Source organism: Sceloporus undulatus, chromosome 4 (genome assembly GCF_019175285.1).
Source record: "Sceloporus undulatus isolate JIND9_A2432 ecotype Alabama chromosome 4, SceUnd_v1.1, whole genome shotgun sequence".
NCBI lineage: Eukaryota > Metazoa > Chordata > Lepidosauria > Squamata > Phrynosomatidae > Sceloporus > Sceloporus undulatus.
In genome coordinates, this window is record NC_056525.1 from 180,447,812 (window position 1) to 180,475,800 (window position 27,989).

A 27,989-nucleotide genomic window follows, 5' to 3' on the forward strand; every position below is an offset into this window, starting at 1 on the left:
AGATAGTTTTCTTTGCCTTCAATCCAAAAGGGGAAAATTATAAGTTAGTTAGTAACTGTTATTTTTGGGGTGGGGAAATGCTCTTGTTGAAAGAAGCTTTGTTCCAAGAGCTTAAGGGTGTATGGTTGATTGTGAAACATTGAGTACAGATTGTAGGCAACCATAAGATGAAGCCAATGGATCATGGATAGTCTTTCAGGTGGAGAAATCAGTAGCACAAGACTCTTTCTCACGACCGCTTGGAAATTTATTGGGTTTTCAGATCTATTAGAACCAAGTTTGCTGGCTGAGTCAGTGCAATATTGCCTGTTTTTGTATCCTTGTGAAGGATTTAAGTTAGAAACTTTGAGATTAAGAAATTGGAGGGATGTTATTTGAGCCTTGTTCTTGTACCTTACAAATTCATCTCTTCTACCAAGTTTGTACCATCTTTATGCTTTATTGTGACTCTACTGCAAGCTGTAGACTTTATCCACTGTATACAAAGAAAGTTGTAAAAATTTATACACAGCAGTATTTTGTTAGCTATCAAGGCAGCTATAAATTTAATAGTGAAAGTGACACAGTATCAGCCCAATAAGTGGTAGAGAGAGGTGATAGTGACATGAAACTCTGAATTAACTTAGATGGATAAGCTGTCCCATTAAAATGTTAAACAAACCAGTTGTCAGAAACAAAGGTTAATTGATACACATACAAAAGACTCTGTAAAAGGGAAGTGGATAGTCAGTCCTCCAAATTGTTGCCTTATATTTGTTGTTAGTGTAAATTAACTAATACTACATATCTCCCGAAGTTTCACAGATGCTTAGCGACATCAGAGTATGGTCAAGATGACAAAAAGTTATTAATGAGGAAGAACACACAAGCTAGGAGAGGCTGCAGCATTTTTCTTTTGCTTGAGCATACAGGTCAAGATTCATCCCCTCCTCTCCTTTCCTTCATGTTGAGTTAATTGAGTGCAAGCTACTTTTGCAGCTTAATTTTTTTGCAGTAACTGAAATAAGCAGAGGAGAAAGAGGGAAAGTGGGAGTAGGAGAAAGAAACTGGGACATTTTAAAGGAGCTGTCAAAGTGGAACACCAAAGGATTAACTGCCAATTCAGAGCAGTTGGAGGGTATGATAGTAAAGTCAGTGTCATTTTGTTCATTATCTTGGTATCTTTTTAAAAATTCCTACCATTTTTCATTGCATATTCTCTTGTAGTGTGCAGTCAAGTCATTTCTGACTTATGATGACTCTCAGGTGAATGTATCACAGGTTATTTTGGCAAGATTTGTTCAGAGGAAGTTTGCCTTTGCCTTTCTCTGAGGCTGAGAGCATGTACTACAGCCACTCACTCACAAACCACAAGGTTGTGAGTTCAGTACCAGCCAGGGGCTCAGGGTCGACTCAGCCTTGCATCCTTCCGAGGCCGCTAAAATGAGTACCCAGCTTGTTGGGGGCAATTAGCTTACACATTGTAAACCGCTTAGGAAGTGCTTAAGTGCACTGATAAGCAGTATAGAAATGTACTTGCTATTGCTATTGCTATTGGCTTTCCCAAGGTTACCCAGTGGGTTTCCATGGCTGAGCAGGGATTTGAACCCCAGTCTTCAGAATTACAGTCCAATGTTCAGACTACTACACTATGCTGGCTCTCGTATTCTCTTAACCAAATATAAATATAGTTGTCATTTCATGCTGGCTAAAATAAAATAAAAAATGTGTTACTGACTGTTAGAAAGCTATATGTAACAATACCCCTTCAGAAATATTCCTACCTACACAGTCCCACTGACCTTCATTTATACATGGAAACGAAAGGTATCTGGAGAACAGAAGTGCATTAAGGTGTGTGCTCCAAGAAACAGAAGCAAAGAAGGGTAATAGAGATGGAAAAGACTGCTAGGGAAATTGGCTCCATCAGCAAACTTCTCTGATATTATGATGTTGATGTAATCATAAAAGTTAGGGCAGCTCTGTTTCTGAAATTGAATATTGGTTTCCTGTAGCAGGGAGATGTCAACTATTGCAAACACCACTTCCCTTCCCTTTGTGCTAGACATCAGAATGGAAGAGTCAAAGGGTGCATTTGGACCATCCATCTAGAATAAAAATTCAGAACACTTGTTCAGTAATAAGGAATGGAGAATTTAATACAAAAGCAAAGTGGGAAAATTATGCAGGCAGGATAGGTTTTCCATCATATATGTAACTCTACGTGAATCTCCACACTTATGGCAGTCAAATGTTTAGAGCAAAAATGTTAAGAACAAGTTAAATGGATAAGAGCTTAATTTCTCTCTCTCTCTCTTTTAAAAATAGTTCTTATTAGGTTATTTTCCATTTGCATCGCATTCTCAAATTCTCATGTATGCATTGCATCCTGAACACTGACTGCTTTTGTCAAACCAGAAAATAAATCCTAGGTATTCAGAATACTGCCTTTGTGTTGTCTTGTCTTTAATTTCTTTTTCTGATCTCCATATTGAATCGTGTGCTGGTGTAAACAGTTAGCGTTTGTTTGTATAGCAATTGTTCTAATTTTGTTATCAGAATTATTCCGTTCAGTGGAATAGTTCAGTGATTATAATTCTTTATAACCCAGACTGAAATTATTAAGAATTAAGAATTATTGTATTTGCCAGGGTTGGGCAACCCTGTCTAGATCACCTTGTTTTGCATCTCTCTCTCTCTCGCCTCTGCTACTCGTCACTCGCTCCGCGGCACAAACAAAGCACAGCACAACGCACAACACACACACACACACCAAAACGATTGTTTTTATCTTCTAGTTTTGAATATTCAGTATATTTCTTCTTTGCAGTAGATCTTTATTGGTCCCAGTAGACTGACAAGAACATTCCCTTATGAATGCTTTAATATGTTGTGGAACTGGGGAAGGTGTGAAGCTTTGGCTTTTACATTTTAAATTGTCTCCCTGTTCTCAGGAGACAAGTGCACAGTTTTGTTTCCTTCTAGTAACACAGTGATATTTGAATCCCTTGGAGAAATACTTACAAGTACTGCCAGGATATCAGTGAAAGCTATTAGCATTTGTATTATGTCAGGCATTCTCTAGCTTGATGCTTGCTTAAGAATATCTTTAAAAACAACAAAAACCCACCTCAAATCTGTAGAGGTTATTCTCTCACCCCTCCATTTTGCTATTAATGTTATTTACAGCTATCATGGTATTAAATGTGACACTGGTAGCATGGTAATTACCTCTTTTGGATTCACATGAATTTGTCTGTGTGATGAGAAATTGAAATTTATGTAAATAAAAGTGACTAATATTTATATACACTCTCTTAATATAATATAGTTTATCCTGAGAGGGAACTCTACAGAAATAGTATTGGATAAAACCCTTGGTATAAAGACCTCAGATATGAATGTTGTTAAATTGTTGGCGAAGCATACTCTCAGGATATATTTATAGTCTAATCATACAATCCCCCCACATACAATCCCTCACATGTCAAACATACATCACGAGAGAAATCTGATAGGAAGTGTTGTGTTATTAAGCAGATTGCTTTTATAAGCAGTTGTTAATATTAAGTATGTTAATAGTGTCTATTTCCTGGGGCAAAATCCAGTTGTGCTGCTATTCACACAAGGGAACTTTGCCCCTTTTCTCCCCTATACAGATTCTTGTGTCTCACCAACTGGTCCTGATTTTGAGGGTCTGGAGAATATTTTGGGAGTAGGAAGGCTATGGGAGGAAAAGAGCATCATCATTTCACAGAAAGAAGCTGTTTCATTGGCAAGAGGGACAAACTGTATACAACAAGCCTATGCAACATATGACCCGGGACCACATATGTCCCGCCAGAGTTTTTTGGACAGGCTATGAGGAGGTGGAGGATGTGGAATGACTTCAAGGCTCCTTCACTGCTTGGCCTCCTGTGTAGAGGGCCATGTGGAGGAAGAAGGGAGAATGCTCACCCTGCAAGGCTCAAGGCTCCTCTGTCACTCGGCCTTCTCCTGAGGAGAGGAAGATGGAATATTAACAATATTAATTAATTAATATTTAATTAAAACCTATTTGCAGCTCGATGAATTTTAGCCTATTTTTAATTTTGGCCCTTACCTACTGTCAAGTTGTACAGGTGTGGTATACAAGCTTATTTCTGCCTCTACCTCTGCCTATAGAAAAGGGAGAATTCATGAAAGGGAAAAGTATATGTTCAGAAAGGATAATACCTAGCATTTATATTGCACATTTCATGTGGTTAGCACTTCATATACCTGTATACCCTCTGTTATTTCTCAAATGACAATTGTGACATATGTAGCCAAGCAACATCAGAGTAAGGTCAACATGGTAAACGTTATCTGTGAGGAAGAACACACAAGTTAGGAGGGGCTGCAAAAATTTGCTTTTGCCAGAACCTACAAGATTCCTTCCTTCCTCTCTTCTTTTCTGTGCTGAGTTAAATGAATGTAAACTATTTTTACACTTTAAACTCTATGTGTACCAACTGAAGTAAGCTGAAGACAAAGGGGGAAAGTGGGAGGAAGAGATTAAAACTGGGGCATTTTGAAAGGATCTGAAAAAGTGGGATGACAGAGGATTACAGTGGGGCATCCTCTTACGCATGGGATCAGTTCCGGATCCCCCCGCGTAAGGGGAAATCGCATATGCTCACGCCCTATAGGAAACAATGGGGCACATGCACGTGCACCATTGCTTTTAGAAGCCATGTCTTTGGTGAACTTCTTATCATCAAGTGTTATACACCAAACAACTCAGCTTTTAGTCCAGGTAAGGCACTAGATACACCTTGCTTCTCACCTCTGTCCACTGAACAGCACATAGACTGCACTGGGACAGATATCTTATCAGCCATTATTGACCTTTCTTATTAAGGAGCATTGGAAAACCTTCACAGAACCCAGTGGTTCCCCAGGCTAAAGTGAAAGAGAATAATTCAAGGAGCAGGTATCTGAGAATGTTTCCAGCACTCTGAAAGTTGCCAGCCATCTTTAAGAATTAACTTTCCTGGATGTGTATGCCAAAACACATTTTAGATGACACTCACAAGATGCCCTTTATATAGATAGCAAAATGGCCTCATAGATTTCAAATTTGGAGCAGCATTCAATGTTTGCATTCATTTTTTTAAAAAAAAATTACCACATAACATTTTGCATCACAAACATCTTTTCTGAGTGTTTTCTTCGCAGACAGGGTTTCAGTTTGGTGTATATGCCATAAAAGAGCCCAATCACTGATTTTCCCTTGAAGTAATGAACAGCTGCTGTCATCTGAGTGGAGATATAATGATTACAATATTCGTTGGATACAATTGTTGCAGAGGAAAAAGTCACATTGTACCAACTTGCCATTTCCTTGGAAGAAAAGGAAGTGAAAAGTACATAGCAGGGCTAGCAGACTCAAAATGGCCACTATGTGGGATCTTCTCCAATTCCTTTTTGTAGATTATATGATGGGCAAAGTGTGTGCTTCAGATCTCATTTAACCTCCCAAAACCTACCCAGATTTTCCCCAAACTGGCCCAGAATAAAGGTGAATTGTCTTTCTCGGACCCTAATAGGTTACAGCTCCCCCCACCCCATGGTTTAACATCCAAAATACCTATTTTTTTCAAAATCAAAGGAGGACTATTCCAACTTTATTTTTCATTTTTAGACAGTCTGTGTGATCCCTGAAGGAGCCCAGTATCTGAACATTGTCCCCTGCACCAGGTGGAATTCCTCCACACACTGATTTACATCCATCATGTTCATTCCTCCTCTTTAGAAGGCATTAATAGTAAACCACTTATTTTAAAGAGCAAAGACAGGACTTAAGAACATAATTGAAGAGGTTTAACTTGTATGCTATCCCTCATTATTCCACTGCCCATAATTAAAAACAACAGCAACAACAAAAACCCACACTTGGCAATTCTCACTCTCAAATCATGGGTCTGGTTACTTTGGTTTTACCACTCAGTGGGCATATTCTTCACAACCCTGCCCTGGGTTCTGCATTTTATCCCTGCGACAAAGGGATCAAACCCTGTGGGTAGGTTTTATCATTTATAACTCCTGGTTTTTCTTGCAAGCACAAGATCTTGAACCTCTGTGAATTTCTCTATTTTCTCCTCCTCAGTTTATTATTTTTATATTATTAATTTACAAAATATGTATCTACCCTGCTCAATTAGAGCAATCTAATACAACTTTGATGCATGTCTCAGTTTAATGGACTCATAGAATTTGTAGTACATTGAGAAATGTTGAATTCTTTACTAGAGATTTCTAGACCATTCCCCCAAACTGTAGCGCCAGAGCTCTCTAGAAGAGAATTCTGAGTACTTCAGTGATCAAAGTAACAATCCCAAGACTCATTAGTATGAATCCATGACAATTTAAGTGCTATGAAAGTGCTATAAATGTGTATGTATAAATACAATCCAAGAATTTTCTTCAGATTGTGATTGTGGGTGCACCTATATTGTAGAAAAAATGCAGTTTGACACCACTTAAACTGCCATGGCTCCATCCTGCAGAATCATGGGAATTGTAATTTTGTGAAGCACCAACACTCTTTAGCAGGGAAGGGTAAGGATCTAGTAAAACTACAAATCCCAGGATTCCACAGGATGGAGCTATAGTACTTAAAGTGGTGTCAAACTGCACTATTTCTACAGTGTAGATGCACCCTATGCCGTAATGTGGCTTCATTTACTTTTCTGTTTGCAATGAGGAATGCCACTGGGCTGCTGCTGATCAACTCCTTTCCACCACTTGAAGTGGCAGAAAAACAAAAGAACAACTACAAACTCCGGGGTGCTTGTGATCTATCATTGTAAATCATTTCCCTGCTCTACTCCCCCATTAAGTGCCCTCCCTTTAAAAAAGAAAAGGGAGCCTGCATAGAGAGATTGGTGTTTAGCCTAGAGAAGTTTAAGGGGTGATGTTATATCTCTGTTTAAACATTTGAAGGAGAATCATATCAAGGATGGATCAGGCTTGTTTTCTGTAGCCCCAGAGAATAGGACCTGGAGCAATGGATTCAAACTATAGTCGTCCCTCCCAATTTGCAGACTTAGAGTCTGCGGTCTCACTCCTTCATGGATATCAAGTGGAGCGGGACAAAATGGTACATGTGGCTGAGGTATGCATGCAGCAGTGCACAGATAAGTATGCTGCTATTGCTTGCAATGGGGACTCCAATATTTGCGATTTTCCAGATTTGCATATGTGTCCAGAACGGATCCCCCACAAATCAGGAGGGATGTCTGTACAGGAAAGGAGATTCCATCTCATCATTAGGAGGAAGTTCCTGACAGAGCTGTTCAACAGCAGGACACACTCCCTTAGTGTTTGGTAGAGTCTCCTCCTTTGGAAGTCTTTAAACAGGCTGAATGACCATTGGTTGGGGGTGCTTTCATTGTGTATTCCTGCATTGCAGGAGGTTGGACTGGATGACCCTTGTGGTCTCTTCTCTCTGTGATTCTGTCATTCTGTGTGATTTTCAGTCCAGTATTACTTTCAGTATGGTAGGCTTGAAAGGAAGGATGGGTCAGTAATAAGATGTTCAAATAAAAGAGCTTCTTGTTAGATTGTGAAGAAAGGATGAGGTGGGCATTGATGTAGCTACATGAATGTCTTTATTTTCTAACTACTCAAGCCCTGTTAAACACTGAAAGCAGCTCAGAATGAGCCAGGATAGTGATTTCAGATTAGCAAAACAAAGCAAAACAAACAAAACCAAAAACACAATGAATACAAACCTACAATTTTTATTCCTCTGGCAGAATGTTTCAGCTTCAAATCATGACCAGAAACAGAGTTAACTGGCCAGGCCAGGCTCAGACACGTAGACTACAGTTATGTCAAGTAAACCATCATTTTGGATGCTTAACTGGTACAGAAATGTTCAACACACACACATGCTTGGGGACACACACTGAGGCTGTGTTTCTCACACAAAATTTCATATTACATCTGAATATGGCATCTATAGTCTATATGTGTATGTTAACTTATAACATCTCTGGATTGCTTTTTCACCAAGATGAAATGGTGGTGTATTTTATAACATGCAGAGCCAGATAATTCCTATTTTAGTTGTATTGCTTTCTTTTCCTGAAGACAAATTAAATGAGACTGACATTCTATTATGTTAGTCGTATTTTCCCCCATCTCTGAAGTATTTTGGTGGATTAACACCTTGAAAATTCATTTAAAATCTCTATGTAATTTTTTTTTAAAGGAAGGACATGCTAATAAACAAAACAAAACAAAACAAAAACACCTTTCCCAACCATTTAGAGGAGTCTGTCTTACCATAATAGTGGGCAAAAAGATGTTCCAAGATTTTGAGAAAATAAATAACCCAATAAAAGTCAAATGTGTCCTTTTTGATCAGCAGTAAAAAGACAACAACCAGCCCTTTAAGTCAGATACTGTAAACTGACCTTTGGAAAAAAAGAAGAGGTTTGAGTCGTTTTCCACAAATGCTAATGGCCTAGAAAACATGTTTGTCGAAGGCTGGCAGAAGACTGCTGTGTTGTTACTATCTCAAAATGTCCGTAATGACACTTTGATTCACAGATGTCTTCCGTCTGTGCCTCAGAGGTCTGGGGTCAAAGCTGCACCGGCAGGCAGGTAAGGCAGGGCTAAAGGTTTGATCAGTTTGTGATGGCTCCACTCACTCTGCATTTGTCTCCAAGGTATTGCAGCCTAGGGGGGACAGTCAGGCTCTGGTTCTACTCACTTCCTATTATCCATGTGACTTGTCTCCGCCACGCTGGAGTCACTTTGATTTGCCTGATGTACTGCTTGACAAAGCTGGGTGATGGCTGAAAAGTGGATCCAGCTGCTATGAAAAGCGCACACCTGACATGCCAGTCCTGGTGCGGGCACATCATGGGGAGCATTTTTTAATTCAGTGTAATTTATGCATTCTTGCAGTCCTGTGTGTGCCTGGCCTGTCAGCCAGTGCCTAGATGAAGGCTGACAGTTGTCATCCAGGGCCTGAAGGTAGCCTCACATAATGACACATTAGACATACTAATGATGTTTTCCTCTGGCATAATGTTTTCTTCTCAACTTTCCTTCCTCCTCTCTTTTCCCTCCTCCCTTCTTCTTTCCACCACAGGGATGCTTAGGACACAAACACGCCAAGGAGACTATCTCTGCATAGAGTGTGGGAAAGGCTTTACTCAACCTAGCCACCTCAGGACTCACTTGAGGTCTCACACAGGTACATTTTCTCATCCGTCTGTACAGAGGGGTGGGCTGGGCTGGGGGAAAGCCCTGACTAACAACAATTGACTTTATTCTTAATCCTCTTTACTAACCTAAACGATTTTTAAAAGCATCTTTCCTCTCCATTTTGCATCATTTCCAATTTGATTAGCATTGTTCTTGTTCCATTCCAGGTACCTGATTCTCTCCACCTCCCTTGCATAGCATTGCATTACATTTCAATCGAAATAAGCTTATTTGTAGGGTTTTTTTAAAAAAATCAACCATTTTAATTAGAGAGCAGAATACTCTGGAATGAATATGCTAATGAATTCTATTGCCACCAGCACAAATTGAAGCCAAAGAAGCTTTTTTGAACCAAACGTAAAGCCTTATTGTTCTTTTACATTTCTGTGGATAGAAAGAGATCTGAGTTTGGGGGGATATATTTTTGGTCCCCATTCATCTTTTTCCTTTAAAAAAATCTAAACCTTGCTGAGACTGGACAGTGATAAAGTTGCAGCCTTGGTCTTTTTAAAGTGGAAATGTGATGTACTGTGGAGAACCTGGCAATCTAAAACTACTAGTGTGTCAACATACCTCAATAGCGGTACATGAGACAATGAGACTAGCAGGGTTCCCCCCTCCTTTTTGGAGAAGTGTGAATGATGCATACATAAGCCAGTCTGATGCAAAATGACAGAGGCCAAATGGTAAGTAATTCAAGAAGAGGGTCCCTTTACACATACACTGATAATTAATGTTGTCAGTGATTGCTTTCTTCAGCACTGAAGTCTGAATTAAAAAGGGCAGTGGCCTTAGGCTGCCATTAGCACACTCTCTTACAGTAAGTGTTACGGTAAATTGGTATTTTCCGGCTATGGGCGAAGAGCTGGTGTCTTTGCTTTCCCTCCCCACCCCTCCCCCAAATGTGATTAATCTGTAATGGACTCAAATAATGTACACACACTAACGAAGCTTGAATGTTCATCTGTTAACAAGCCCCCTTGTTCCCACAGTGGTATTTGAGTCTAATGGACTCCGAGGTACTGAAGTTCACACCACCTCCGCAGATGCCCCAAAACAAGTATGTCTTACAATTAATTGGGTATTTGGTTTTTAATGTGCTAGCTGGGGGAGAAAAAAAGTTGCATGGTGATACTCATCAGTAAAGCACTGACTCTTTTGCTAGCTAGAATGTAAACAGTAGTAATGCTGTGTTTGTTTTAGATCCTCAATCTTATGGAAAGTCCTAACACAAATGAGGCAACTTATTACTGAATGTGATTTAAAAAAAATTTTTTTTTTAAAAAAAATCCCAATCTCACCATATATTCAGAACAAGGTTGGGAGAGTAATTTTTATAAAGTGCACTTAAACGCATATCAAATTTTCATGCCCATTCCACTGGATAATTTGTTAGTAAATAACTATACATGTCTGATTTCTGAAATGAAGCAACAATACAACTAAGGCACAGTCTGTGTTTTTCTGAAGAGTATTCCTATCACAGTATTGTGTAGCTCCTATCTTTGAAAGACGCTTATCTTTCAGTCTCTGTGGACTCTGTGTGGTGGTGTGTGTTTTCCTCTCCTGGCAATGCAGAATATTTCCCACTCTTGCCTAGCACCTGGCTGTCCTCTATAAAGTTTCTTATTTTCACCAATGCTATGAACTGTCCTGGACACTGAATTTCTTACTTTTTATTCCTCCTTTGTACCTTTGGCTTCATTTTTATTTTCAGAAAGTTTCACCAGCCCAGAGCCACGAGAAATTAGGATAACAGTTCCCTGAACCCCCAGTGGTTATGGTGGCTGGAAGATTCCTGGGAGTTGCAGTCACAATAGAACTTTTCCAAGCTTTCCATCTTTCTTTTCAAGCAAGGGAATGACATCCCACCCTTGTCCCAAATTCAGGCAGTACTAGGTGATGCTTGCATAGAACAGAGTAGACTCTGGTAATATTTCAACCTATTACTATTTCAATGTATCCACCATTAATTTCATCTCAGCTGTAACATTTGCTAAATTGTGCCATAGCTGGGTCTTCATGGGTTAAATAACACTTCTTCCTGTCCTGCTGATGGGTAGTTTGGACAATGCAGGGCCCAATTCCAAGTTCAATTGTGAACTGTCTGGATGATATCTGGCCAGTTCAGCACTGGACTTACCATATACAACCTTAACATTTTTAACCCTCTCTTTTTAAAAAGTTACCCTTTGCTCTGGTTTTTCTGTAGCCCTCTGGAGCGACAGTGGGCATCTGTTGACAGTGTGTCCCACTGTGCCACCTGCCACCACAAGTTGTGCCCTCTGAGTTCAGAATGAGGGGCCTAGCCATGTGGGCATCTTGTTTTGGTCTCTGGGATCAAATATTGGGCATCTCGTTTTGGTCTCTGGGAGCGATCCACGGTGGCGGCGGCAGTGGGCAGGACATGAGTGACAACAGCCCCAGTAGCCTGGAGTATTTTGGCCCATGCCACCAGGTTGCTCCACACGGGGGTGAAAAAAGACTGCACCCCTGTGATTCTGAGGTCATGTACTAGAAAATAAGGGACAGAACACATATTACATCAATACTGAGGTGCCTGTGAAAATGGATTCCCTGTGACAGACAACCATTCTTCCTGATCTGTAAAATTGGGGTGTTCCTCATGGCAATTGTTAGCATCACAGCTAACGATTTATTCACTGCTGAACTGAGAATGCTCCCAGTAGGTGGTGCTGGGAGACTGCTACGTGTGTCCTTTGGAATTATATTTTTGAGTTTGTTCAAGTCTTTTCTGTAGGAATGGAAGGAATATTCATAAATATTCAGATCTCAAAGAAAAATGGGTTTTCCCCAAGTGTTGGGAAACCTTGATAAGAAGAATACTGGACAGATGAGAAATGGGCTTTATTCTGTGTGAAAAATGCATTATTTAGTTTTGTTTTTTGTTTTCTTTGCTCAGAAAACAGCATTTTCTTCACAGAAATGTTTTCTGCACAGACAGTGGGTTTCTGGCACCAAAAGCATGATTTTCTGCACAGAAGACAACACTGCTGTACATAAAAGTGCTGTTTACTGTGCAAAACTCCCCATGTATATTTTTTTTGCTGAATAAATCTTGAGCTAAGAATAATCTGCACAGTTTTGAGGGCATTTTTAAAGCAGTTTTTTTTTTTAAAAAAAAAGTTGAATTATTCATTCTTGCCCATGAGAACACAATTTGCAAAGATTTACATCACTTCTCTTAGATTTTAAGCTCCTCCATGATCTATATGACTATGATGGGAGCTATTACCTGGAATTATGGAGCTGGGTTTAACCTGGATGATGGTGGTTGTAGTTTCTACAACTACAAATAAATATATAAATAAACCTGGCCTTAATGCCTGTTTAGAATGAATAAACACATAATTGTGTGTAGAATTAAAATCCTGTTTATATTTGAAGAGGGAACAGAAAACATGCATTAGTGTTACAGCTATGCTGGATATGATTCTCTTGAAAGCTGTTGCAACAATCACATCTAAATAGCTAAATAAGGACAAGATGTACCAATCTTTAATGTCCTTTCTGCAAATGTTCGAAGTGGCTGGCCATCACCAGCAGTTATTTCTATGCCTCATCTTTGTGACAGCTGCATTCTTTCTATATCCCCTGCCTTGTCAGTGTTGTTATTAATTAAAACTGCAAACATTAACCGTGTCTACTGTCATCTTTATCACTGTAGTAAACAATTGTGCATCCTGTCCTCAGTTTCACTTTCTAGTTCATTTTGGGCAGTGAAGAGAGGATCTCCAAGTGCCTCTAGGCGTTCTGGCAACACTACTGTTTTTCTGTTTAAAAGCAGAGTTCTCTTAACTGGAGAAAGAACTGTTAAAGTTACTAAAGTAATCTAGGTCTGATCGCTGGAGTGCCACACCTGAATGCACAAGTTCTCCTCCCATGTGAAATCACTACTATCATTGTACATAGTAAAATGGGTTAATTAAAATAGGTTTGAAAATGATTGCACACTTTTTTTCATTTCTGCAGTTCCATCATTCTGAAAAAGTAGGTTTTTCAATCAATATTAAGTTTGTTTTACAATGATGAGGTTTTTTAAAAAAAAAACATTCTAGATGTAATTATGCTGCTAGCACATTTAAGAACATGTAGGACAGTGGTGCTGTGTTCTTTATTGACCTGTTCAAGAAACATTAAAAGACGTGTGAAAAATATTCAGGCAATGAGTCCTACAAATAAGTGTCAACATTGCCAATTCAGTTAAAATATTGTTTCTTATGTTAGTTTAATTGATACCTGTGGCAAAGTTTAATTTTCATCTAATTAAAGAAAACTATATTGTCATTTTCAACCATTGATAAAAAGATCCCAAGAAATCACACAAATCATACTTTTACAACCATTATCTTATTGCTAACGTTATGATTGATTGAATATGTTAATTCCTCTGGCTATAGTGTCAAGGTAGATATAGCTAAATTGTTGAGTTTGTGGTTATTTCACTAAGTTTGTGAATTGTGCTTAATGAATTTAGACAGAGGAGTTGAAAGACAGAAAATTTCTTCAAAAATATTACTTAAAGTTAGTTTTTCATTTCCCACATTTGCAAATTGAGTGCAGTAATTATAATAGATAGAATATGCACTGGATTTTCAAAAGGATGCATTTCCCACTGTATTCTACTTTCACTATATTCAAATGTGTGCACACATAGTATATTCAAAGTTCTTTTTAATGTCATGTGTGAAAATGCCCAGAGATCTGTGCTATGGGTGGAACAGATTGGTTCTGAGAGCATACCTTCCCATATGGGAGATAACAAATATTGCATTAGAAGCTGTCTTCTTTGATTTGCAATAAGATCATATTGAAGCAGATTTGTCATGTATAATCTTGAAGCACTATGCAGGAGCTCAATTTTTTTTCTGTAGTGGAAATAATTATTAAATATAGATAGTTGGGAGCCATTGGCATAAATCCATTTGCTAGTTAGTACCAGCTAGAGTAGACCCACCAAAGCAAAGGGATTTGTATAAATGAGATTTATATAAATGGATCCCTTCTGGGAGACAGGTGGCATATAAATGAAATAAATAACAATAAATAAAATGTTGGCTTACCATTTAGCAGTGGATTCAATATTTCTACTCTGTTTGGGAATAATGGTTAGACTGAGGCTATTGATCCTAAATCATAAATATAGCAGCCAGAGTTTTGTCTCAAACTGGTTCATGGCAGAATAAGACTTTTTGCAATGCCTGCACTGGATTCTAGTCTGTTCCTAGTACAATTCTGTGGCACAGTACTAGGAGAGATAAAGCAACTTCGCCTCCAGATAGGAACCTGGCCATTCATTAAGATTGAATGTGCGTTCATAGGAATTCCTCTCCCAGGAACGATTTAAAAAGGAGTGCCAGAAAGTTTTCCCCAGCTTTCTGTCTCTCCTTTTTGGTGCCCATGTTGTCACCACCATGGCTCTTCTTGGCTCCTATGACATGTGGTGTCTAATCGTTGTGCCGCAGGAGTGTTACCATGATGCTTGCCTTCTGCTTGGGCAGGTGGCATGACTTCAGCTTGGGGGCAGAGTCAGGGTGTGCAGTGTATGGTCTCCACGTCCCCACACCACCCCCAAGCCAGCTCTTATTGTCAGTCTGTTTTGCCCCTCAGACTCCTAGATCCTTTTCACATGTATTTTTTTATGCCTAACTGTAGTATCTTACATTTCTCCCAGTTGAAATTCATTTTATTATTTTTGGCCCAGCTCCCCAATCTGTTAAAGTTATTTTGAATTCTGATCCTGTCCACTGGGATATTAGCTACCCCTCCTAATTTGGTGTCATCTGCAAATTTAATAAGCATGCTCTCTGTTGTCCTCCATACTGCATCACCTGCTTCATTTCTTCTAGGCTGAACACTGCTTTCCTTTTGTGAGAATACTCAGGCAGAGAATGTGTTGAGTAGCTCTGCCTTTTCTCTGTCCCCTATTAACATTTCACCATCTTCTCCATGCAGTGCCCCTACCATTTCCTTGTTCTTTCTTTTGCTACGGACAAAAACCCCCCTCTTTTTATTGTTTTTAATCTCTCTAGCAAGTCTGAGCTTGTTCTGAGCAAGCCTGAGCTTGTTTTGCTTTTCTGACTTTCTCTCTTCATGAATATTTTCCTAAGTTTACTGAAATCAACTTTCTTAAAGTGTAGAATGTGTGTCTGACATTTGATATCTTTGAGCATTTAAAAAATGTAAGTGGGGGCATAAATAGACTTAATAAATAAATTATTATGTTTAAATTTAGGTGGATGTTTCTTTTGTAGGAACCTGGATCTCTGTACAAGTGCCTCCCATACAACACTTTAGTGGTAGGGATAACCATATAAGTGTTTTCTCCACTGATACCAATTGAATACCTATATCTGAGGGGCAAAACAGACTACCTCAAAGGGGAGGCTTCAAGCCACCCCTTCTGAAGGCAGATTGGGGCTATGTCAATGGCACGCTGCAAGCCCAATCTGTCTTGAAGCAAGCCAAAAAATGAACGGCAAAGATCTGCTCCTTTTTCAGGCCCCCAAAAGGCAGCTTTTCCAGGCTTCCACTGCCCATAGGTGGCTTTAAGTCACATTGGTGGCGTGCAGCATGTAAACACCATATCGCCAGAGCACTCAGAAGTCAGCCCATGTCTGGGCAGCCAGACAGCTTGAAGCTGGCTTCTGGGAGTCTTAGGGGCACACATCATCTGCACACCATGTCCTCAAGCTGGCTGGAAGCCAGCTTTTTATGCTGATTTATTTTAGCCCAAAGATGCAGACCCGTGCCAAGATCTGATAGTATAAAACTGCTTCTCCAACAGGCCATAGCCCAAGTGGTTTGAAAGTCTTATCCTTTGTGTAGAGAGGTAGTCAAAATCACCTTGTGAAAGGAGAAGAACAGCCATAATTGGTAATAGATGATCCTACTACCTGCTGCATGTGAATACACCCATTGCTGTCAGAGGAAGGTATGAGCACAGACCCTGTACCAGAAGCTACCTTTATATAGCACCTCATATTTCTTCAGTGCTGTGAGAGGTTCTTGGATCCAAGGCACTAAGGGGGAGCAGGTGGTAGCTAGGGAAATTTCCTGTGCCAAGATACTCTCTGCCCTTAATTATGTTCCTCCAAGGACCTTTAAAAGCCCAGTATCTGTACAGGTCCACCCTCTGTCACTAGTTGTACCGTGCTCAGTCTCACAGAACTATAGTGGCAAGTCCTTTGCCATCAGGTCTCAATAGGAATTTAGGCTTTTTTTTTTTAATAGTCATCTCGCCGTATGCATGGATTCTTTATTGACAGATTCAACCATCCACGACTTGAAAATATTCATAAAAATATAAATTCTAAAACACAAACCTTGATTTTGCCATTTTAATAAGGCACACCATTTTACTGTGCCATTTTATTTAATGGGACTTGGGCATCCATGGATTTTGGTCCTGGAATCAAATCCCAGCAGATACAGGAGGCCCACTGTAGTCACCTGTTTTTAATGGAATTGGTCAGCTGTTGGAAACAGTTTGGAAAAGCCTATATACATTTGGGTAAGATATGTTTACACATACTATGAAATTCAACATTTACAAAAGAAAGTATCATGAATGTGTATGTGTATATAAACATACACCCTATATTATATATCCTGTATATTGAAAAAGATGTGGTACAGTTCTCAAGAATCCTTTTGAAAATCCTTTTCAAAAAGGAAGAGTTTGAACTATAATTTTTAAAAGAGATCACTATAAAAAATAGATGACATTTTATAATACATCCAAACGTCCGTGTGTTTGTGAAAGAACAGAAAATATGTGATCAAAGGGGAGATGCAGCAAACTACTACAACAAGATCTTATATTCTGACATTTTTCCCTCCCTGTGTTAAGTGCCAATGATAACATAGCAAGAAATCAAATTCCAATTTAAACTGTAATAAAACTACCAATATCTTCAGCTAAAAACCATGTTTATAACATTTCACTGACATATGGTATAGTACCATGTATACTTTCTTTGAGTTTTAAAATCCCATGATTGTTTATTTCTGATGATTGCAAATTTTATTTTTAAACAGTTATGGGGAATTTAAGAATTAAATGAATCAAAATAATGCATAAAGAAGAAATAAATGGCAATCTAATTTGTCTCCTTCACAGGCATAATAAATGTTATTGTACAAAAAGGTGAAAAACAGGTAGGTTTGTGTTTGAAAAGAGATGCTAGATTTTTGTCTTTGAGCTCATGGATATAACACAACATATTCCAGAAGCTTTTAACTTTTAGCTGAATGTGAGCACATCTATCCATTCACATACTTCATTATAGTAGATTTTTGTTTTGTTTTGTTATGTAAAAAAAAATGAATTTACATGCCCAGGTTTCATCAGTGGCCAGAAGTGCATTTGCACAGTTAAAACTAGTGCGCCAGCTACACCCATTCCTTGAAGGTTATCGCATGGGGGCAAAACCGTCCCCCGATGTGTTCTAACGAGCACGAGCGCGGGCGCGCACGGAGCGTGATGGGAACCCGATGGGAACCAGAACGCTAGTTTACCGCACGGTGGAATGCCGCCGCTGCCGCCGGCGTTCCCATCGGGTTCCCGATGTGTTCCAGGAGGCGCCATTTCTGGGAACAGTTTCAAAAGCGTTCCCAGAAATGGCGCCTCCTGGAACACATCGGCATTCCACCGTGCGGTAAACTAGCGTTCTGGTTCCTATCGGGTTCCCATCACGCTCCGTGCGCGCCCGCGCTTGTGCTCGTTAGAACACATCGGGGGACGGTTTTGCCCCCATGCGATAACCTTCCTTGAGTCGTCAGATTTGACTATGGTGACACATGCCTTGGTTACATCCTGTTTGGACTACTCTAACACAGTCTACATGGGGCTGCCTTTGGAAACTGTTCATAAACTTCAGTGGGTTCAAAATGCCACAGCTAGAATGCTGAGTGGAGCCAGTTATAGGGAGCATATAACTCCGGTATTGAAAGAGCTTCACTGGCTACCAGTTCGTTTCCGAGCGCAATTCAAACTGCTGGCCATGACATATAAAGCCCTACATAGCTTAGAGCCAGACTATTTGAGATACCGTATCTCCCCATACGAACCACCTGGAGCCCTATGATCCTATGGAGAAGGTGTTCTCTCAGCCCCACCACCATCACAGGCTCGTTTAGTGAAGACACGAGAAAGAGCCTTCTCAGTGGCTGCTCCTACCCTCTGGAACTCCCTTCCATGGCAGACTAGGCTACCCCCCCCCCCCTTTCTGGGCCTTTCCCCGGCAAAAAAAAAAATTTTTTTTCCTTTTTAAAATCCCCCAGGCCTGGTTTTTATTTGGGGGGGGGGTGTAGATTATTTTTAACCTTTGCATGTTCTAAATTTTGTGTGTTTAAAATTTTAACTTTTTATTGTTTTAATTAGGCTATTTTTAATGTTTTTAAAATATTGTTTTAATGTGTTTTTATATTGTGAGCCACCTTGGTCCCCTTTTTGGGAGAAAGGCAGGATAAAAATAAAATTAATAATAATAATAATAACAACAATAACAACAACAACCCACTAGGTGACCTTGGGGAGGCACAAACTCTCCACCCCCACACACCTATGATAGGTTTGCCTTAGGGTTACCATAAGTCAGAAATGACTTGAAGGCACACAACAACAACAACAACAACAACAACAACAACAACAACAACAATGGAAAATAGAGGCAGCAAGAAGTACTGGTTCAGAGTGATGTAGTGCTAGGCTGCATCCAGAGATTCCGTGAACAGAGTTCAAATCATGCAACTTTCTGTTGTTATAAGCCATAAGAGAGATGATTCTCACCCTAACCATATTTTCCTTTCCTTGTGCAGCCCCCTGCACTCACTGAAAATGTTACAGAGGGCTATAAAAATATATGGATAAATTGGGGTGAGGTGAGGGAGCTTGGAAGGCTCCTTGAATTTTGCCTTCTCTCTCTTTTCCATATGTGGCAGCTATAAAACTTGCCATCATTTTTGTATTGAGGAAAAAATGTTTTGGTACCAGGAATTTTTGTTCCAAGTATGAAAAAGTCTCCTATTACTCTCAGAACAATTATTTGTCATGGTCCTGGGATTCTGGATCCTCTTATCACATTCAGAAGTAGGTCAATGTTAGACATCCATAGTTGCTCATAACAAACTGGCAGCTTGGATTTGTCACTGTGAACAAAGATTGCCAATCATTAGGTTGCCTTTATATGCTAGGAACTCAGGCAAAGTATGCCAGTAAAATCACGTGGGTTCAAAGAGATGTGTAGATGGTTTTGTGTTTGTTTGTTTATTCCTCCCCTCCCAAAAATAATAATAAAAAATCAGCCATGCAGTTGTACCATAATTCTTAGATTGTGTACTTCAGCATTTTAAGACAATACTTTCTTGGATAGGCCTTCCCGGCTGACATATTCTTGCTCGGCCTACATTTCCAACTTCTCTAAGGGCATTGTGACACCACCATTTTTATTTCATGATAGTTCTTTCTTTTAAAGAAAGCATCCCCCAAATGACAACCTAAGTAATTTCAACTCCCTGATAACCCACAGGTGTAGGTGGAACTTCAGAAGGAAATCTAAGACAAACTTTCTTAGATCTGCTTGCAGCTGTGATGAGCCAGATTTTGATGGACTGAATCACAGTAGTACTTTTGCACCTTTTGATTGCTAAAATGTGCTAATCAAAAAAATCCCACTTGGTTTGACAAAAAACCAGGTGTTTTTATTCGTACTTGCAGTATGTGCAGGCAGTTTTTATGAGCATGCAATCAAATAATTGATTTGAAGTCATTTTACTTGTAGCCAGTTAAAATAGCTTCAGTTACCTGGCATCTTTATCTCTTAGTGGAGTTTTAGTATCTCCTTAGCCACAACCTATAATGGCTGCAGTTCATCTCGTCTTCCACATAACAGAGAAACTCTTCTTCGGACTTTATTTTAAAACTTTTTCATGTTCATGTTTCTTCAACACTTTCCCTTATGATAATGGAGACATTCACACAGGAAAATTACATATTCTAATTTAGCATATGGGGGCCCTGTTCCCGTTAGAGTAACAGCAATGTGGGAAAGTTTTGCTCTTAGCTATAGCCTTCTCCTCCAGTGTTGTACCTAGAGAGAATTCTACTAATTTGGTCGGCTTAGAGAAAAATCCCCACCCCTCCTACTCACTGTCTCAGCCCCTGGCCTTATCTCTACTCTTATGTTGTGGGACAATGATAACCCCTTTCATGTTTCCTGCTATATGTGATTCTCCTTTGTGGGAGTATTACAACTGGACCTGTAGGGCAACCCTTCCCAAGAAATCACTGATTGTGATTGCTGTCCCACATAAATACCTTAATTACAACCTCAGGCCAGGGTCCCTTATTTCATCTCTCTCTTGATCTTTGTTCTTCTAACAGTTCTTACCCAGGGAAACTGGAACGAGATGTTCTTTTCTCCTCCCACTACAAAGAGGTTTCACTGTGTTCCCCAGTGTAACTAAAGTGTGTGTGTGTGCTCTAACAGGGTGATTTGGAAAAAAAAATTAATGATGAACCTCTCCTCTTGGAATTGTGTGTCTGTCTGCTAGGCATGAGGTAGCCATGCAAAAATATAATACATCTTTCTTCGTTTACTGCAAGAAATCTGGCACCCAACTAAAGAAGTTTTATCACATCTCTCTCTCCGTTACCATTCCCTACATTTCAAATATATTGCAGTCTGTATAGTAGCTTTCCCCCACTGATCCCCCTTCAGTTTTGTTGCAATTTTTTTCTACTCACAGCAGACTTTGACTGGTAAACGTCATGAATCTTGGCCCAGCCTTAATTAGGATTTTTCTAAATCTATTAACAAAGGAAAGATGCTTAATACATTATGTCAAGCAATACTGGCTTTTCTTTAGTTCTTTCCAGGACTGCCAAAGGCACAGATTGAAATTTACTGGGAATATTTTCACATGGATGTTGCATCTGATGTTGTGTTAATTGAAAATGGTCTGTTTCCCTTCATGGAGGCTTTGGCTTAAGGTTAATGTATGAATGTAAGATGCATCTTGCCATGTAGCTTTAGCCATCAGGATTTCAAGCCACATTGTTCAGACAGGGCTGCTCAGAATGCCATTGCCTGGGAGCTGTAGGCTCCTGCTTATTTGTGGCTTTATTTTGAGGTTCATTGGGGGTGTGGAATGGCCCTGCTGTTTTCCTACTGTGGTCAAAACCTTTATAGTGTGACATGCTTTCATGAGAGGTATGCTTTATCTCTTTTACATCTTCCAGACCAATGTTGGCTTGACCATCAAAAGCTCACTGTTACAAAAAAGAAGAGGGGGGGGGGGGGAGAGAAAGACACTTGTTTGATGGTGATTGTGATGGTGGTGGAGGAGATGGTGGTGATGATGATTTTGTGTCTGTTTGATGTCATCACACCATCACACATAACTTTATTTCAAGCAAGTATGACCTGTGTGTATAAACATGTGAATTTATGATAGGGTGGCTGTGTGTCATAATCGTCCACTTTTACCAGGGACAAAATGTGGAACAAATTCGAGACCAAACTGTAGGACAACTGCAGGACAAAACTCAGCCCAAAATGTAGGACATTGAAGAAAAATGGTGGACCTTAAATGTCCTACATTTTGGGCTGACTTTTGTCCTGCAGTTGTCCTACAGTTTGGTCTCGAATTTGTCCTACATTTTGTCCCTGGTAAAAGTGGACAATTATGGCAACCCTACCTACATTAGAGAGTATGGCCTTCTAAGTAACTTTAAAGCTGTTCTCTGTTTTTGAAAAGTAATGGCTAGAATCCTGTTACTGCACTAAACCAATTGTTGCACTTTCCCCAGAGTTGCATGGTAGTTGCAAGGAAAAGCAGACAGCGTCTTCTGGCTCTGAGCAGCTTATTTCTCTAGTGCCTTATTTTTTCCATAGCTGCTGCACCTGCATCCTTTTTCCTTCTGTTGTTTTTCCCTATTCTGGAATAGTTACACTTGCATAGTGTATGAAGAGGATTCTGGCAAACGAACCTTAAAAGGCCTGGAGATGTCTGGCCTTAACTAAATGTACCTCAACATTTAGTACCTGGACAATTTACTGAGCGAACAGTTGTGCAGTTCCTCTGGTCATAGTGTTCCTCCATATGTTGAGATATATTTTTGTTTAAGCTATACTAATTATATCTAAATTTACACAATGTAAAATGTAAATGTACACAATATAAATTAGCCTTTGCAAAACTTTATGCAGATTTGTACCTTTTAAGAATGTATGTGTTGCATAAATGGTCACCCTACTCAGCTAGCAGTGCAAGGGATTCCCCCCCCCCCCCCGGGAAGGCCTGTAGGTACAGACAACAATCAACAAATCTAATTAATGAAGAGACATTCAGCCACATAAGTGAATGAGTGACCATTGAAACACCATGGTCTGGTGGTTGTTTCATGTGGTGAAGCTTGGTGAGTGGTTCCAAATACATGAAATGGAAATGTCTGGTTTTTAAAAGGGTTCTTTGTGTGGCTGTGTGGCTAAAAATATCAGGAATCATGCACGGATCAGATTCTGCATAATTGTACTTCAAGCAACCTCCCACACAGCTTCTCATTTATAAGAATAGGGTTGTTCTCTTCACAGAATAACATGTCATTAAAATAGATAATTGAATGGAATGTGTGTGTTCTAGATTGTTAACACAGTGTTTGTCTCCTCTTGTCCCTCCAGCCTCTCATTTTCAAAAGAATGGGGTTGGGTGCTGCTTTGGAAGGCTTTTCTCTGACCCTCCAACCATCAGCCTTCCATCACATCAGCCCAAAGTGGAGAATTACATTTCTAGAAGCCTCCAGGAGGCATGATTTCCATTTAATTCTTAGTTTTCCCCTCCACAAGGACTTCAAAATGGCTCCAAATACCAATTTTTCAAATAGTCAATTCCATTGTATATTCGAAGGCTTTCATGGCCGGCATCCACAGTTTTTTGTGGGTTTTTCGGGCTATGTGGCCATGTTCTAGCAGAGTTTCTTTCTGACGTTTCGCCAGCATCTGTGGCTGGCATCTTCAGAGAATGCTTTGGCTGGAAAAATTGGGTGTATATATACTGTGTGAGCCTGGGAATGCAGGAGTGATTTGCATGTATATTGTTCTGTGCTGTTGGCCGGCCTCAGCCTGGGAGGCTAATGCAAATGAGGATTAATGTCTGCTGATTGATGATCAATTATCTGCTGGGAAAGTCCCTGACTCTGAATGGTTTCCCATTTGCATTTGCTGATTCCTTATTTTGCTATTCTTCAGGACTGGTAGCCAAATTTTGTTCACTTTAAGGGTTTCTTCTTTCCGGTTGAAATTATCCAGATGTTTGTGGATCTCAATGGAATGTCATGATGCACAGGGAAGCACCCTTTCCCTCCATCATTCCCTTCTCCTTTTGTTTTGTGTCTTTTAGATTGTAAGCCTGAGGGCAGGGAACTGTCTGATTAAAAATAATATTGTAAGCTGCCCTGAGAGCCATTAGGACTGAAGGGCGGGATATAAATAAATAAATAAATGGCTTGTGAAGCCTATACCTTGTATGTTAGAACAACAACATATGATTCAAAGGCATGGCAGTGTTAGTCTGGAAAATCAGTATGCAAAATGATCTTGCAGTACCTTTGAGATGAATGGAAAGATAGAAGTTGTTAGCATGAGCTTTTGTAGACTTGAGCCTATTTCCTCAGATGCATTTGGCGCTCTAATATGATATCTTTTCTTCTGTTCCATGAGCAATGATTATACGTTAAGACAGAGAAAAATCTGGATTAGAGGGAGGATGCTCAGAATGAAGAACTAAATAGTACCAGTATGCTATACCAATGTGTAAAGTTAGACAAGGGGATTCCTTTCTATCTGGGTGACTGCTTCTTTCTACCCTTCTGACTGCAAGCATGAGATGAAGCAAAGTGTAAGACATTTTGGGTTGCTAAATATGGGTCAAGATGCCACCTCTATGAATCTTACTTCAGTCCTTCCACCAGTATCCTACAACTCAGTTATAAGCCCCTTCAGTTACCATAAAAATCTTGCATTCCCACTTCCCCTCTAGTCTTTTCTCCTTCTTCTAGCTATTCTTAACCTTTTCTTAAATGCTCCTTCAGTCACTATTATTTGCTATTCTTGTATGTCATAGAGTTTATAGGAACCTGATGTGCTGTGCTCTCCCTGGAGATGATTAAAAATAATTCTTTGTGATGTATTAGGTCAATGCTAATGTGCATAATGCTAATAAAAAGGTAACAAGGACCACTAAAAATGTATGATGGCTCAGCTGCTCGAGCCTAGAAATGGAAGCAGGAATAAAGGCTGTCACTTGGAAATAAGAAGAATATGCCCTTTCTCTCCCCACTTCATTCTGTCGTTTTTCCCCCCTATATAGGTGAGAGACCATTCCAATGCAGATATTGTCCATACAGTGCCTCTCAGAAAGGGAACCTAAAAACGCATGTCCAGTGTGTACACCGGGTACCCTTTGACAACAGCCAGTACCCTGACCGACGGTTCCAGCAGCCTCTGAGCAGTTACTCAAACACCCCCATGAAAAATCAGTTGGAAAACTTCCTTGCAATCCATCCAGTCCCTGGAGCAACTGTGTTATAGGGATACTCTGCTCTGTGTTTTGTTAGAAGAGTGATGCCTCTGCACTGTTAATCATTTTAAAATAAATGAAGACGCTACACAAGATATATACAGATTGACGTACTAATCAGTCCCTGTGGTTTCTTATTTCCTTTATAATAAACAGTGGTGTTGGCAAGCTTTGTGATGGCACAAAGCATCTATATTAATCAAGGTAACTTTTTTAGACACTGGAAAAAATTGAACTTTTTATAATTCGGAGGGCAGCACTGCAACAAAATCCTCCCTTATGGTTGTTGGATATGTTTTATTTTTATTTTGCAAAAACAAACAAAACCAGAGTGGATTTGGGAATGCGGAAAGGAGTGATTAATGAAACTGCCATTGGCTGTCATGCTGGAAAAAAACTACAACTCTTTTTTTTATTTAAAAAAGAAAGGAAGAATGCAAAATGGAAGAGTCAACGCTGTGAAAGCCAAGCTTGATGAAGGACAGAAGGGACTAAAGAGAGAAGCCATCATTCTACAGTGAGGTTGTTTCATGATAGTTTGGGGAACACTTGCATTTCCGGTGGGCTTACCCTTGACTGCACACCATTAATAGTATGTGAATATGGAAATCAAAACACTTCTTTAAAAATGCTTCTTGTCTCACTTTAGAAAGAAAGGAAGCAGCTAGTCAGACACTAAGAAGAAGACAAATAAAATAAAATAAAGCCCCAACAGTCCAAGCATCTGTGGGGGTTTTCTGTTTTGTTTTTGTTTGTTTTTTTACTCTCAGGGCCTTTCTGTTTATTCTGCCTTTGCTCTTTATTTAACAATGCTACTTTCTGTGACCTGATTGCAACGGAAATATGCATGCTTTTAAAAAAGAAATTTAAATGGAGGATATACCACCACCCACCTAACAAATATGTGATTCAACTGTTTAAAGCTGCTGATTTGTAAGCTTTGAATAGATTTTTAAAATTTTTTTAAAAAGAGGAGTTCAGGCAGACTTGGACGCTTAGAGGACAGTCTGTGCCTGTATTTTTGTGGAACAAGCCAGTTATCCTTTCTGGGGCCTGGTGACATTGGGGGAGGGGGAAGACAGCAACGTCTTTTGTGGTGGCAGGTCAGTGTTCATCTAATGTGTCATTTCTTGTATTTGGTAATCATGGGGTAATCAGGAGAGAAAAGAAGCTTTATATACCTCTTCTACAGTAACTCCTTTAAATGCAGGTTTTCAAGGTAGGGGGATGAGGATGGCAAGTTGTTAACCATGCAGTCTCTGCAGTTTATTAAAAAAATGTATTCCACAGGTATAAATATTTTCTTTTCCTTTATTGCTGTGACACTGTGTGTGATAGTAATAATTCAGAGTTTCAGATTTTGCACATATAATTTTATGCATCATCATAAAAAAATTGCTGCCTTGAAAAAATATTCTGTGAATTTTTTTGCAAAAAAAAAAGAAGCTTTACTAGTTTTTTTTAATTGTAACATTTTTGTAAAGGCAGGAAAAGGACCTTTTTTAAAAAAAACTAGCATGCTAATTATATTTTTCAAAGAAAGCAATAATTTTACATGTACAGAAATGGCGCTAACCTTTTAATACTGATTGAGAGCAACTGTTTACTTTCTACAATAATGGGGTAGTGCTGTTTTTGTAGTAAATGGGCTTTTTACACAAAGATTTTTTAATATGTAACCTTTCTCTTTCTAATTTTTGTTTTTGTCTCTGTTGGATTTGGGATTCTACTTGTTGCAAATTATTTGACTATTCTTGCTTTGCAGTTGTTGATGCCGTTGTAATGTTCCTATGTGCTGTGCTGGTTTGGAATTTTTATTTTTATTTTATTCCCCATAACTGTGCACCAGCTGTATGCCAGCTGTAATCCTGGTGTAGCTAAGAATGTCTGTGCAAATGCCTATATAAGTGATTGTAATCAGCTCTCTTTTGAAGTTATCTTACAGAAATTCACACAGACACATTCCGCACCCCTCCTCCTTCCTATCCTTTGTATCCCACTCCATCCTCATCCCTGCCCCTTTCATCTCTTATTCTAGATTAAAGAACAATGGTTCATTTTGGGATTCACACTCAAGTGCTACTTTTAGCCCTTTATCAAGCACTTATTTTCCATGTTTGAATTAAAACAGGTGAGGATTCAGAAATGCACAAAGATAGCTTCTATGCTTATTTGTGTTTTGGCAGTTATTTTTTTAAAAAAACCAACCTTCTGTTTCCCCCCCAAAGTTATGAGTTGTCATGTGCAGCTATAATTATTATTTTTTTGTTGTTGGTTGGTGTGTGTGTGCGCATGTGTGGGTGTTTTCAATTGTGTTTTCAGAGTGTGTTTTATTTTATTCTTTTTGCAAGCTGATATGGAAGGATCTTAGTTAATATTTAGAACTGAAATGCTCTTCCTGGAGACTGTTTACTTCAGGACTGTCAGACACAGAGAGAAGAAAGTGCTGTCACTGCCATTACCAGGGTACTAATCAGCAAAGTTTACAATCATAATTTAGCTACATGAAGAACAACAGCAGGGGAAATCAGTTTAAATAATTATATGCTGTGTATAGCACAGAAATGAGATTTTCACTTAATTAAACAAGAAATGGGGTGGGAGAGGGGGATCCTTCATTAACGACCAGCCATTTTCATGTGTGAATCCCAGGCTTTGTAATTTCCTCCTTTATCATCCATATTGTATTGATTTCTTAATTCAGTTAGACCCTAATGCTTAGTATGATTTGTGTTTCTTATTTATTTAGTTCTTTGAGTTTCAAATAGCCTTTAAAAGAAAAGAAAGGAAACTTGATAATGTTATAGCATGACACACTCTGTAAGCCATCTTCTGACTGTTACCAAGACTTTCTACTACCTCTATCAATCTGTTTCTTTTCCTTAACAGGTTTTCTACAGTGTTGCAGTCTAATGTACCTTAGACAATAAAGGGTTTGATTATGAGCACTGCAGATGGTGTATCTGCCATCCCTTTCTCCATTCCTCTTTTCATTTTGCTTGCACTTTTTACCCTCCTATAAAAAAGTGAGAATCCCTCCCATTGCAATTCCCCTTCCACTCACATTAAGATATTGTACAGTGACACACACACCAAAAATGTTTTGAAGTAATAATATCTTTCAAAATGAATCAGTTGGAGCTGACCTTTATATTCTAAAGATT

At 39.3% G+C, this 27,989-nt stretch overlaps 1 protein-coding gene across 5 annotated transcripts in view; it reads left to right on the plus strand.

The window, feature by feature from the left end:
• ZNF516 (zinc finger protein 516) overlaps positions 1-27,773 on the plus strand; it is a 151,479-nt gene extending 123,706 nt beyond the window's left edge. For 3 of the 5 annotated variants that reach the window (XM_042462449.1, XM_042462448.1, XM_042462450.1), the window contains exons 4-5: positions 9,107-9,211; positions 24,616-27,773. In XM_042462449.1, coding sequence (XP_042318383.1) covers positions 9,107-9,211; positions 24,616-24,836 — 326 coding nt within the window. In that variant the 3' untranslated portion in view covers positions 24,837-27,773. Of the gene's footprint in view, positions 1-9,106; positions 9,212-10,214; positions 10,283-17,365; positions 17,387-24,615 lie in introns of those variants that run through there. The other 2 variants (XM_042462452.1, XM_042462451.1) reach the window with 2 other exon arrangements.
• The last annotated feature ends 216 nt before the right edge of the window (positions 27,774-27,989 follow it).